General features: G+C 35.7%; 1 protein-coding gene across 2 annotated transcripts in view; it reads right to left on the reverse strand.

Moving 5' to 3' along the window:
* Window positions 1-7,233: 7,233 nt before the first annotated feature.
* LTN1 (listerin E3 ubiquitin protein ligase 1) overlaps window positions 7,234-15,209 on the reverse strand; it is a 68,030-nt gene continuing 60,054 nt past the window's right edge. For both annotated transcript variants that reach the window (XM_059392210.1, XM_059392209.1), the window contains exons 26-30: window positions 14,245-14,416; window positions 12,959-13,179; window positions 11,247-11,441; window positions 10,207-10,374; window positions 7,234-9,616 (exon numbers count right to left, since the gene is read on the reverse strand). In XM_059392210.1, coding sequence (XP_059248193.1) covers window positions 9,554-9,616; window positions 10,207-10,374; window positions 11,247-11,441; window positions 12,959-13,179; window positions 14,245-14,416 — 819 coding nt within the window. In that variant the 3' untranslated portion in view covers window positions 7,234-9,553. The remainder of the gene's footprint in view (window positions 9,617-10,206; window positions 10,375-11,246; window positions 11,442-12,958; window positions 13,180-14,244; window positions 14,417-15,209) is intronic.

Raw genomic sequence — 15,209 nt, forward strand, 5'->3', positions numbered from 1 at the left:
CAGTGATAGTCTCATTCTTCAAAGGCCAACCATTCAACAAAAACTTAGCAGTAAATCTGTTGAAAGCAGCTGGCCCTAGGTCTTACCAGAATAACCACGATTTTAAGTCTGACATCAATTCCCTCCCTCGACTCAAAAACCTTATATAAAATTAGCAGTTGGATTTACTCAAAATGATGGGCCTAACCAGCATAATTCCCCTTCCCCAGCTCTTGCTTCAGTTATCAAGTGGCAATCTTTATCTCTTTCTTGGATGATCCTCACAAGATTTAGAATACATCACTTGACAGTATTCCAGCAGATCCTTGTACCAACAGGAAAGATCAGTGGCTTCTTGAGCCCCACACTGCAGGAGGTGTCGGACCCATTGCCAGATGAGTCTCTCGAAAACAATCTTAACTTTGACCAGTCTCACTGAGTGCTTTATTGCTGAATCTACTTTATCTGAGACTTCCAAACAAACAGATAGTCATATAAGTGTATTTTTTATACTTTGTCTTGTCTATATGATAACACTACCTTCTGATTTAGAAGTGAACCATTTGGTAAAAATTTTTGCCATTATCCTATTTTCCCACTGCTTGGTTTGTTTTCACATTTTTTTTTCATCTATTTATACAAAATCTCATTTTAGGTATCCCTGTTTTGTCCCTCATTGTCTTGCATGTATCAAATGTAGAAGGAAGTACTTCATAGGAAATAGACAGAGGAAACGGGCTAAGGCTCCAAATCAGTATAAACTGGCCCTAAAGACTAATGTCCCGTTAGAGTGATGACAACTGGCTGCTAGAATGATTGGTCAAATTTTGCTTTGGGTCCTCTATGAAATCTTCGTGAGTATTCCTGAAGGCCTGGCAATTTGTAGAAGCTCACTTGGTTTAATGCTTATTTCAGGATCATCAGTGGTTGCGGTCAGTGATCAGAAGCTCCTTTCTCTCCTCTGCTTGGTTTGGGACCCTCGTCTACCATTAACAAACACACTTTGGACAAATGCAGTGCCTTTTCCTTGTCATTGTTTATGTCAAAGACACAACCTCCTCCTGACAGTTCTCACTACAATCCTAACTCTTGTGTTTAACTTGGTAAGTGGCAAAATTTTACTTAAAAATGACTCAGAATTACTTATAGCCATTTTAAGGAACTTCTGATATACCAAAATTAATACATTCAACGGAGCTCTAGAAAAATCATGGGGGAAAAGTCTAAAGTATTCAACAGTCAACTTTTCTTTATTAAGATTTTATTTATTTGACAGAGAGAGAGAGATCACAAAACTAGGCAGAGAAGCAGGCAGAGAGAGAGAGGGGGAAGCAGGTTCCCCACCAAGCAGAGAGCCCTACGTGGGGCTCGATCTCAGGACCCTGAGATCATGACCTGAGCCAAAGGCAGAGGCTTAACTCACTGAGTCACCAGGTGCCCCAACAGTCAACTTTTGATTGGTATGCTGAGACCGCAAACTGAAACACTGAAAACTCACTGCCATTCAAACTTTCTGAAATCCACCTTATCACACCTTTCCCTCTACCCAGCTTTATCTGTATCAAACTCCTTCTATCTTTCTGCACCTTCTTTTACCTCCAAAAGGGTGATTTTTTTTGCTCAAAGTTTTCTTAGAACAAAATAATAATATATCACATACCTTTTAAACTATTACGGAAAAATGCAGGTCTAAAGAAACCTGGTATTTTAACCTTGGTCTGGAGTCAAGTAGAGAGCTATAATCAAGGGTTTTCTTAACCTTCAGAAAACAAATTTGCTGAAGAATTCAGAATGTTGTTAAGATATTGTCCTGGAGTCTGTACCAACAAGTTCACTTAATTTTTACCCCTTCAAATGGGAACAAAATAGTTAAAAGCAGCAAAATCAATAACAACAAAGATCCAAAACTTAGGAGATGGTTTAAATACCCAGTTCTTCATAATTCAATATATGACCCTGAAAGGGGAAGCAAATAGGAAATGTTCTATATAAGGCCATTCCAGAAGCTTTTCCCTCATGGATAGATTGGACAAAAATTAAAAATTATAAACAAAATAAGAGGAATAAGTAGCAGATGCTGAAAACCCAGGAAACCTGACCCAAGAAAAATTTCAAACAATATTCTGGAGTATCCTCAAGAGCTAATTTGTAAAGGGAGATGGGCTTGCCTTTTTAAATTTTTTTTTAAATGAAAATAGGACTCAAAAATGCTGATTAAAAAAAAAAAAAAAGAATCACTGAAAAAAATGCCAATTTAGAAGATGTTGCTTAACATTTCAAAAAGCTAGAAATCAAAACAAATTCTGACCCTCAAGATAAAACAGGTGGTATCAAAAATATGACCAAAGGTTCTGTGTTCTAAGAATTAGGCAGCTCTGGACAAGGATACCAAAAGCAGAAGGGGCCTTTGGAAAAATTAATGTCCTGTAATGACTAAAAACAGGACAACTATGTAAAGTCTCTCTACCAATACCACTCCAGGAGACATTAGCACACTTAAAAATTCCCTGACCACCTTCTAAACTAGGGAAACAGAGTTTATAAATAGTGATGGGCAATAAAACAGATATGGGTTACTTTATCCACTGATAATTCCACTACCACAGAATATCAGATCCCTCAGAATACTAAAACCACTCAAATAATGGAAATGTCTAAATCTTTTAACTGTTATTCTGGGACCAATCAGGATATATTACTTTCTTTATGACACAAATATTTAATAGGTAATGTCCTACTTAATAAATGAAACTGCCAGATAACACTACAGGAATTTTTTTTTCAAAGCTCTGGAAAATTCTATATATGATTAAAGTATAGCTGATTTGGACGTATAACTATACTGTGTATGCAATTACAAAAATAATCAAATGATAAGCTATGATCCCAGAATTCTTACAGGTAAAAGACTCTCAAGACATATTTAGAGCTGAATTTAACAGTCCAGACTGTCTTCCTAGATTATCATAAACCTTTCTTTTTGTTTATATATGTAAAGTTAGATCTGAACTCTAACTGTCCAATGCAACAGTCACAAGGCACAGGGAGCTAATAAGCATTTGAAATACACCAAGTGTGACTGAGCTCCTGGAGTGAAGGAAATAAATTTTACTCATCTTTGTTTCCCCAACTGAAGACTACTTATTTACAGGCCCACAAAACACTACGATCTAACAAATATTTGCTTACAGAACAAATGGTAACAGTCTCAACAAACAAAGCTTCAAAATGTATAGATTTCTTACCCTTACCACAAGATTTAGGTGTATGTCCTATTTTTGGACATAATTGTGCAGTTCAACTTTCTCATGGCCAGGACACATGTTTGGGTTATTCTCCAAACTCTGGAGAGCACAGCATAATAAATACAACCTAATCTGGACCTAGTCTCCCAGAAAGAACACAAACACTCATCTTACTGACCTCTAATACTCAACTGGAGCTCTTCTGTAAAGAATGGACATGCAGGGGCGCCTGGGTGGCTCAGGTATGTTAAAGCCTCTACCTTCGGCTCAGGTCATGATCCCAGGGTCCTGGGATTGAGCCCCAAATCAGGCTCTCTGCTCAGCGGGGAGCTTGCCTCCCTCTCTCTCTGCCTGCCTCTGCCTACTTGTGATATCTGTCAAATAAATATTATCTTAAAAAAAAAAATTAAAAAAAAAAAAAAAAGAATGGACATGCAATCCAGTTACTGGAAAACTTCTCAGTATGTTTGGAAAACTTAGGTATGTGAATTTACTTTCTTAAATGTAAATTTTCTGAAATCTAAATACAGATCAAGTATTTCTGATAAAAATCTCCTATCTGATTTGCAGTGTGTTATAAATTTAAAATAACACACTGGATCTCAAAGAGAATATAGAAAATGTAAAATATCTAATTTTTTTTTTAAGATTTTTTATTTATTTATTTGACAGAGAGAGATCACAGGTAGGCAGAGAGGCTGGCAGAGAGAGCGAGCAAGAGAGAGAGAGAGAGAAGCAGGCTCCCCGCTGAGCAGAGAGCCCGATGTGGGACTCGATCCCAGGACCCTGAGATCATGACCTGAGCCGAAGGCAGCGGCTTAACCTACTGAGCCACCCAGGCGCCCCTAAAATATCTAATTTTTATATTGATTACATATTGAAATAGTATTTTGGATACCAAGTTATAATGTTACTAAAATTAATTTTACCTATTCCTTCCTACATTTTTTTAATGTGGCTACTTAGCAAAATTTAAAATAACGTGTGGCTCACATTATATTTTTATTCAGTAGGGCTTAATTAGTCCATGCTCTAAGGCAATGGTTCTCTAGGGCCAATTTTGCCAACATCTAGCAATGTCTGGAAATTTCTGGTTGTCATAAATGGGATGCTGCACTGGCATCTAATAGACGGAGATCAGGAATATTGCTAAACATCCTTGTAATACATAGAGCAGTTCCCTAAACAACGAATTATGCACCTTAAAATGCCAAAAGTACTGAGGTTGAGAAACTCAGTTCTAATTGTTTTCAACAGCATGGCACACATTAAAAATCCATTGTCTCTTATTAGGTTATCCTTTGTTCCAATAGCTTATTTTCCCTTGCATCAGAGAAACTTCAAGCTAGACTAATTATACTTAGTTGAAGCATCTTCTCATTTGTACTAAGTTCACCTTTAAGTCTGAATATTATCAACTCCAGCTAATACCACAATGCTGAAAGACTGAAAGCTTACCCCTTAAGATCAAGAACAGGACAAGGATCTCTACTCTCAAGACTTCTACTCAACACTGGAGGTTCTAGGCAAAGAACATAGGAAAGAAAAAGAAACAAAATAAATCCAGACTGGGAAAGAAGTAAAACTCCTGGTCTGCCAATGACATGCTCTTGTATATAATAGAAAATCTTAAGGAATTTACACACACACACACTCTCAGAATAAATTAGTTCAGCAAGGTTGGAAGGTACGAGATCAATACGCATATTAAATCTGAGGTAACACATAAAGTATATTATCACTTTCTCTTTCTCCTTTTACCATCCACTGATATAGCCTTCTCAAATTCATTAATTCTATTATCTGTAGCTGATGAAGAATCCCATGATTATGGTTCTGCAGGTCAAGAAGTGCCTATGCCCAGAACAGACATTTTTTGAACACTGCACTACTAAATTCTTACAAATACTGCTTATTAATGGATTTTATCTTTGTTTTTTTTTTTTTTCTTAAACATTTTATTTATTTGACAGACAGAGATCACAAGTAGGTAGAGAGGCAGGCAGACAGAGGAGGAAGCAGGCTCCCCGCTGAGCAGAAAGCCCGATGCAGGGGGCTCAATCCCTGGACCCTGAGATTATGACCTGAGCCGAAGGCAGAGGCTTTAACCCACTGAACCACCAAGGCGCCCCTAGATTTTATCTTTAAAAAATGAAAAGGAAGACTATTACCTGGACATAAAACACACCGGAGTCTTTCAGAATCCAGTACCATACCTAACAAACCAAACAGGCTCAAGTGGATAAACTTGCAGTCTTTTACAGGTTTCTCCTTAAGAGTATTCTATAACACACATCACATTGCTAAAAAGAGTAAATAGCCAGTATATTTTTGAAATAACATATCAATTTGGAATGCCACAGAAACAGAGGTTCCTTAACCTTGTAATAAAATCTGGATACGAAATATACAAGTTACTTGATGCTTTGGTGCCAGAAGCTGCTATCCTTAAAAAGAAATCCAGAGTTTAAAAAAAAAAAAAAAAAGACATGAAATTTCTTAGATTAGCAGACCCCCATGCTAAATACATTGTTGAGCCCAAAGTCTTTTTTGCAAGGAATTTTATAAAACAAAAAGACAAATTCATGGAGAAGTTCAAGCATTCCATCACAACTATACAAAATTTTTGTTTCCAATTTTGAAACAAACAGAATAATTGGACTGGAAGGCCTTAAGGATGAGATCTGGCAAAGCCAAAAGAGCCACCCTATTGCACCAGATAAAACTTAACATGGGCACTTACCAAATTTCTTTCATAAAACAACTTAGTACAGTTGAGGACAAACCAGCCATAATAATAAACAAGCCAGGGAAGGAGAGTACTTGGATAGCAGAGCATATGGCTATCCAAGGAAATTTTTGGAACAGTAAGAGTAGAGGACTACTTAACTCCTCTTCAAATTAATTATAAAGCTATTTTTTAAATTAAAAAAAAAAATTTATGTAGAATGGACACTGGTAAGTAAGCCAGTGGAACAGAATACAGAGTCCAGAAACCAAATTGCCCATGTAAGATTTGGTTAATATAAGAGAGGAGTCACTATAAAGTTAATGAGGAATGGGCAGTATTGTTTAATAAAAGATGTTATGAGAACTGGCTATCAACATGAGGTAGGATTTCTAAAAACAATCACAAAATTTGATTTGGGGTGAATTAGGCATATTTTGAAATTTATACCTTCTGAAGGAAAATGGTTTTAGAAAAAAAATTTTTTCGAGAGTTTTTCAGACTCCAGGAAAGTAATGAATTTTTAAAACCTAACACAAAAAGGGCTCAATCATAAAGGAAAATGATGATAAATTTGACTAAATTTAACTGCAAAATTCTATATAATTAAAGACAGCCACAAACCACGTTAAAGTCAACCCACAAACAAAAAGCAGCCACGTAACAGAGTAAAGTAGGCATACAGATAATAAATTCACAATGACCAGTAAGTATATGAAATAAAGCTAATGTTCTTTTTAGCCAAGGATATATGAATTAAAACAAAAAGCCATGCTCTCATAGCTCTTACTAGAAAGACTTAAAAATCCGAGAAGACTAAATACTGGTGATGAGGCAAGAAAACCAGAACTCTCTTACCTTACTGTTGGCAGCTCAGACTTGCACACCACTTTGGAGAGCAACTTGACAAGGTCTAAAATCACAGACTATACATATCAACTACCGAAAAATCCATTTGGGGGCAAATGTCCAAAACATCTAGGACATGTGCAGGAGAAAGTGTTATCAAGGATGTACACTTGCCGCACTGCTCAAAATAACAACAACAAAAAAAATAATAATTGAAATGAACCGGCAAGTAAACAGCAGTTATGTTGAGTGAAAAAGTAAGTCACAAAAGATTACATACAATAGGCTATTGCAAATAAATTTTTTTTAACTGCTATATATTATTTATGGATAGAAACACATGATAAAATATAAACTCTTAAATAGGGAAGAGTTACACCGACTTCAGAACAGCAGGTTGGCTCAGGGAGGGAAAGAGGAGATGGCATCGGGGAGAAGTACAAAAGAGGAAGATTTTATTTCTTTAAAAATCAGAAGCAAATATGGCAAAATAGTTTGTGAGGAATACAAGGGCATTTATATTATTGTTATTATTACTCTGTATATTTGAAATATTTTATAATTAAAAAGAATTTTAATGGGCACATATGGTATAACAATCAAATAATAACAATCGTCCACACCACAAAAACTTATCAAATAATATTAAGCCACAGAAACTTATGTACATACATTAGAACATGTGATAAATAAGAGTTAAAAATAAATTCTAGAATTTGCGATTTACATTAGGATTTTAAATTAAAAATTTTGCTAATGGGCTTTGAATCATGCAATTTTTAATGTCCTTATGCTAAAATTTTAAGGGATGCTCTGCAGTTGTTAAAGCTGTATAAATAAAACTTTAATCAATGATATTCTGAATTTCAGTATTATTCTGGAAAGCTTTTTCTTAAGCATATAAACAGTAACAAGCTTTACACTTATATTTACAAGTCTCAAAGAAATGTGTTAAGAGTCCTAAGTATGAAGAGTAGGTATTCCACTGAATTATAGTGTTTCACCAAGAACTTGACGCCCTAGATGCTAACAACGGAAAAACAATGCTCCATTATTCCCTTTTCTGTTCTACTTGAGGTCTGGGTCAGAAGCCAAGAAGTACCAATATTGGAAAAGTTATAAACAAGGTCTTATTATAAAACCATTTTTAAAGGAAAAGTGTGCAACTTTCACAGAGGAGTAACACAATCCTTTGGGATTACTAGGTCAGAGAGACACATAGAGAATATTTTAAGAAAGGGATTAAGAAGAGGTAGTAGAATTTTGCTATCTGTTCTCACTGACTCCTTGAGTCTCAAGGCTATAAGATAATAAACACTAGGGAGAAAAATCCAAGAGACCGACAAAACTGGGCAGGACACTGCATCTACATATTCAACTCAAGAGATCTATAATTCACGCATAATACTTCTCTCTCGACTATGATATTCTGACCACATTCATCCTATTTCAATAATAACCATTTTACCCAGGTGATGGTAAGCAGTGATTTTATTTAACATGACTTCTTTTTGCCAATTAAACATTTGCAACAGAGATGATCAGCTGATCTTTCAAGTAAACTTGCTATCAGATATGTTAATATTTCCCATGTAATGGAAGACTGCAATAAAATTATTCCAAGTTCCAAACTTCCATACCTTTATAACGTGGGCACAATTTTTTAAGGGTAACAGTGTTGTGGCAAACGGAACGTATTCACCTATTCCACTTCAGCCCATTTTACTGAATTTTACTTAGTACTAAAATTATTAACTTGTACTTCTAAAGGCTGGAAAAAATAAGCTCCCCCAAATCTCTAATTTAGTGTAACTTTGGCCAGTAAGAATAGCAAAATTTGCTTACAAAATTGAAAGCCTTCTACAACATTTTAAAATTTTTGTTTTTTCCATCAGTCTTAAGTTCCAGAAATACTTATTTCTTCCCTCTCAATAGAGGGATAACTACCACTCTGCTTCATGAATGAAATAATCTAATTCTGTTTCTCTCAACTTCATACCCTCTAGAGACTCACTCAAACGGAGTAATAAGCTCACTGACAAGAATGCAATTCATATTTCACTAACAAACGGAAATTCTTCCACAGCAAAAAGTCAGTGCCGTGAATTTAATTTTCTGAATTTCATAACCCTTGATTAATGGAGACACCTTAAATTTCAGTTTACACTCTTTTATATAGGATTTCAGAGCATGCTTCAAATAGCTTATGATAAGCTATATTAATAGCTTGGCCTCATTTTTATCATTAAAATAATCTACAAATATCAGAATACTAATTAATTTTGTTCTGATAACTAATAAATAAATCTTAAAATATCTGTAGATATAAATCAACCCTCTCAATTCATTTGCCTCACTTGGACTCTTCTAGAACATAGGTCAACAAACCTAGTGGGCTTTTTAGTATAATATAGTTGTACAGTGCTTTCACAAATTCCAATTCTGTAATTTAGGGTATTTCCATATTTATTTTTAAATATACAAAAAGATTAAACTATTAATATAAATATTTTCTCTCAAATATGTAATATTCTTATGTAAAAGAAAAGGTTTTCAAACATTTACAAAGCAATCTAAAGATAAGTAAACCTGATTTTAGGATCATTACATTAACCAAAATAATTTTCCAGAGAAGGTCCTATTTAAAAGTAACGCTCACTGGCCTCCTCCCATCAACACTTTAAGATGGATCCAGATCCACAGTCCTTGTTTGATTTTCTTCAGGGATCAATTCCAGTGGAAGGAAAAAATTTCAGAAAAAGGTCTCACGACAGAGTGGACAAGTGGATTTGTTGCTAGACGTAAACCATTTGTACTGGGAAAAAAAAAATGTTTTTTTAAATGTTAAAAGAACCTTTTAAAGCTGTCATTTTACATATACATCCAAGGTAAGCTTAACTATGATTAAGTGGAAAAGGGAAGATACCAACATTTTAGCTTCCCCCATTCCTCTCCAAAATCAACACAACTCAGTATTACTTCCAAAGGCTACAGTATAACTCTTTCTCCCTCGGCTCCCACACCACCCAACCACTAAGACATGTCAGGAAGACCTCCTTATGAAGCGACTGTACACTGGGCAGCTTTCTTTTCAATATGATGTTTAAAAAGAGTAAAGAGCTCTAAGACCCAGATGGCCCCTAGTTTTTTCAGTCTCCTTTATGGTCTAGATCTGACAGGACCATCTACTGTGTGAGAGAGCTATAATAAAAACACCCATTTATTAAAGTGCTTTGATGCTACCAGTCTCCGTAAATTAATAATTATTTTTTACAGATTTTGAAAAATCATTTTAATATGCCTCTTATTAACTGCAATTACGAGTTTAACATCATTTTCTTTTCTAGATATCATACATATAAATATACATAAAATATAAATAAGTTAATTTCTCTTTGGGCTTACCAAGCAGGCTGAATGGAACTTTTTCTTGCATGTTCTACAGGCTTTTTTGGGAAGAGAATAGTTAAAGCCATGAATGACTGAGAAACATATCATGCAATCTTCAACACCCTCAAAACGTTTGTCTACATTATTTTTCCATAAAGCTAGGCCTTCCATAATACTTCCATTCTGTTAACAAAAAGGAAAAAAATAGAGTAAATATACTCTGAATACCAAAGTTATTTTTATTCAATTTCATAAACTCTAAAGTTGAATTTTAATTAACTAATTAATTTTTAAAAGATTTTATTTATTTGAGATAGAGAGAGGGAGAGTGAGCACAAGAGAGAGAGTGAGCCCAATGACATGGGGCTCGATCCCAGGATCCTGAGATCATGACTTGAGCTGAAGGCAGACGCTTAACCAACTGAGCCACTCAGGTGCCCCTAAATTTTAATTTAGAAAGAGAGAATCTGCCTGGCTATATTCACATCTCCTAAGTTTTCTGAATGTTGGCTTTTAAAATGACCTGCCAAGTTTTAGAAACCAGATAGAATTTTTCTCCACTAAAGAAAGACCTGAAAGAAAGGTTTTGCACCAATACATCAAGTTTTATAGCTTCAACGTGCAAACAGCTACAGTATGTTTAAAAGTCAAAGATCTTTGAGAGTACTGGGATTTCTCTAATCACAAAAGGAGAGTTGGCATGTTAGACTAAAAGTAGCTCCAAAGTTATTCATCGATCCAGTATCTTACAAAAAGATTCCCTCTCAAACAATTTCTTTAACACCATGTATAGTTTTGTGTCATCCACAATGTGAGTGGAGTAAAGTCAACTCCTCTCAAAAACCAAAAAAAAAAGAAAAGAAATGCAGAACTTTAAAAAGGAAAACAGCTCAGTAGGGAGGGTCAGGTCACTCAGTCATACATCTGTGTTGACCCAAGGAAATACGGTATCTCTTCCAACCTCAATCAGAAATGATATATTTTGTCTTACTGCCCTTTCAAAGAGGAGGTCGGAAGGACTAACTGGAAAGCCGAATGTACACACAGAAACTTACCTGATGGGTGAGGTAAGTGCTTAACTGCAGCATCCAGTTCCGCCACTGCTGAACAGCCACACCTACTCTTTTCCCACTCTCCACAGTTATTGAACCCAAGGGGTAATTGGAAGGCAGCTGTATTATAAGTTCAATAACTATGTCCTCAATAGTGTAAGTAGCCATCACTTCTCTAGTAGTAGCTCGAGCTTTAACCTGCAACATAGGAAAGGTAATACTTTTTGTACATTTCTTTCCTTTCATACAAAACACATCTTGATAGCTTGACTATTAACAGTCAGTCTTCACTCAAAGTCCGAGGTAAACACGTTGGTTTACTGGACAAGAGATATTTATTACACAGGATTATATACCTGACATTTTATAGTGATTCTTATGAAATTGAAAGTTAGTTTCAAAATAAATCCTGCTCATAAAAAAGTATGTTTTATGAAATTAAGCTTGGCGCATAGTTTGAAACAGACCAGGACAGAATGAATTAATTCCTGCTTTTCTTCCATACCCAGGGTATCAAATATCATTTGTATCTGGAAGTCTCCTAAGTCTTTCTCTGCCACAGAATTCCCTTGAGCTCTAAAGTCAACCATCAACTGTTAGATTTATAGTTTTCATATTAGCATTGCAAACAACATAAAACACAAATTATCATGCTTGACCTATGCACTCTTCTGACTGTCCTATTTCCAAGCTAAAAGCCATAGCATCATCTTAAATTTTTCCTTCTACCTCCTCCCAGATATTAACTAGCTACAAGTTTGGATAAATCATCACAAAATTTTTAACATACCTCTCCTTTTATGGAACATTCTCACTGATACTCCCTCACTCAGGCCCTCCTTGTTATTCACAATGTCTACACCAGTGTGTCTCCCCTGACTGTGTATTTGAACCCAAGCTCCATGTCAACAGCCTATACTATATATTGCAGTCAGAGCAATTTTACCAATTATTACACTGACAGTGTCACTTGCCTCAAAGGAAAATTACCAGTGGCCAAATAGGACCAAATATTTTAGATAATCATTTGAGGCCTTTCCCAACATGGCCCCAATTCATCATGGAAGCAACTGATTGTCTATTTACCTTCAGGAATCCTGCTCTGTATGAATGCTGGCTTATTCATCATTTCTTAGGGCAATCGCAGAAATTAAACTCTCATCTCCACGCTTTTTGCTTTTGCCATACTGTTCTCTCTATATACAACATCTTTCTCCTCACTGCCCCTAAAACACAACCCTGCCCACTTCAAAGTAATCATCCTCCATAAAGGTGCATCTAACGCCCTCAGTCAGATGAATCTTTCCCATGCTGACTGCAGAGCACTCTTCCTCTTAATGAGCCACTTTCCAGTTTCCAATGCAAAAAACATATCGGTAACACTTTTCCCTTTATTAGATGGTATATTTATTACACAATAGGAATTTGACCCCTAAACTGTCCATTTCCCAAGTGACTGACACACACTGCCTGGAATCTACAGGTATTCCAATATATATTTTGAACGAATTAATGAATGTCCAAAAACTTTGATGGGAATAAATGAAATTATAACATTGTTTCAATCTATACACTAAGACTTGATACCCAAGAATCAGAAAATAGACAACTTCTGTAAATTCTGAACCAATGGTTAATATTGTGATGATACTCACTACAAATGATAGACATAACCAGTATTCAAACAACTTTTCTGGAAAAAATTCAATACTAACCGTCATGCCATTAAATAGTTGTGTACTTGTTTGCACAGAAGAAATTTCTTGAAAGGAAAGAACATTGCTGACATACTTGCTTGTAAATCTATCTACGATATTGAAAACACGCTTCTCACTACTATTCCACCACAGCCTAACCATGGCAGGCAAGTCTTTTAATGTCATATGATAGACTGAACAAGCCAAGTGTGGGATATGGTAGGGAAGAGTTGATGTTTCTGAGGAAAAAACAAATTCTTAATTAGTAATATGTATTTTTTACACAGAATAACAGACCAGAAAATCATTTTTAATTCCTTAACACTAGGAGCTAGAGATCAAAAAACAAATATACTGAAGAATCCACAACTCTAGAATATTCACTTTCTCTCACACATTCAAAATGAATCACTGGAATGGCAAAAAGAAGTGAAAAGAAAGAAGATCCCAAATGACACTGAAAAATCTGCCTTAGACATAGCACTCTCTATCTCACAAGCTAGATCACAAAAAAGGGGAACATACATATCTTAAAAAGGACAACCCCAACCCCCTACACACAGGGAGTAGGAAAAGAAGTTAAATAGAAACCAAGAAAAATTTAGGGGTGCCTGTCTGGCTCACTCGATGAAGCATTGCAAATCACAATCTCCAGGTCATGAGTCTGAGTCCCACATTGGGTATAGAGATTATAAATAAATTAACTTTAAACAAAAAAAGGAAAAATTTAAAGACTGTCTTCTTATAAATTATGAAAAGAGTTTGGTCCCTATACTTTCCCCAGACCTCACTGATGTGTTATACAAAAATCCTAGAATATCCGTCTCAGTACTCGCAAGACATAGTGCCCTCCTCACGTCTCCAAGACATTTAAAAAATTTCAATTCTAAGGAAGCCACTTAAAACTCTGAAGTACAACTAGATGCATGCATGTTTATCCCCTGAGCTAAAATCTGAGCTCCTGGAGTGAAGGAAATAAATTTTACTCATCTTCGTTTCCCCAACTGAAGACTACTTATTTACAGGACTACAAAACATTATCACCTAACAAATATTTGCTTACAGAACAAATGGTAACAGTCTCAACAAACAAAGCTTCAAAAATGTGTACATTTCTTACCCTTAACACAAGATTTAACTGCATGTGATATTTAGACAAATATGGAAAATCGTGCAGTTCAATCTTCTCATAGCCAGGACACATGTTTGGGTTATTCTCCAAACTCTGGAGAGTACAGCATAATAAATACAACCTAATCTGGACCTAGTCTACCAGAAAGAACACAAACACACATCATACTGACCTCTAATACTCAACTGGAGCTCTTCGGTAAAGAATGTTTTAGGATCCTTATTTGAGAGCTCAACAGCGGTCTCTGCATAAGTTGGATTTTCTGGCATAAGCCTGAACAGGTGATAGAGCAATTTATTCAAACTTTTTGTTTTTCGGAGGTACATTGAGTACAGTGCCCGAAGCTGGTGGAGAGTAAAGAATTTTTGTTATAAACCAAGTCAGTGAGAAGAACAAATCAAAGCACAATAGATAGTACAAGAACACAATGAAAAAGGTATTAATTTGAAGACTTAGAATTACATGGAAGAGTACTACAAAATATATGCCACATTCTGACTTTCCAAACAAGTCAGCTGATGGCACTGCTTCCTTTCTTCATAAACAGCAGTTTTCACCATCTTCTCACTATCAGACATATTCTAACATCGTTCTCAAACTATCTCCTTGTTAAAAAGTTCACCTCTGCTTTCTCTAAGATAATCTACTCCCACAGATGATTTTCTCCCTCTCTTCCCAAGTTTTCCACATACCCCTTCTGCACCATAGTCCTTAATCTTACAGTAGTCCGGCTTAAAACTAATCCTTTTATGGCTGACCTCACCCTGTATCAAACACTCCAGCATCCCTTTAGAAAAGAGAGCACAAACTAGTAGTCCAAAATGTCTTAGGGTCGTTTTGTAAAGCAGGATTTCACTCAAAAATATGGATTTCTGGGGCACCTAGGCAGCTCAGTCAGGTAAGTGACAAATTCTTGGCTTTTGCTCAAGTCATGATCTCATGAGTCATGGGATTGAGTCCTGCATCAGGCTCCCACTCAGTAGGGAGTCCGAAAAATCTCTCCCTTTGCCCTCCACTCATTCCCACAAGCGCAAACATACACTCTCTCTCTCAAAATAAATAAATCTTTAAAAAAGTATACGGATTTCTGGTTCTTTTTGTAAAAAATAGGAAAAGCTTGTAAAATAAGTCAGAGAA

The sequence above is a fragment of the Mustela nigripes genome, chromosome 2, assembly GCF_022355385.1.
Source record: "Mustela nigripes isolate SB6536 chromosome 2, MUSNIG.SB6536, whole genome shotgun sequence".
NCBI classification, from domain to species: domain Eukaryota; kingdom Metazoa; phylum Chordata; class Mammalia; order Carnivora; family Mustelidae; genus Mustela; species Mustela nigripes.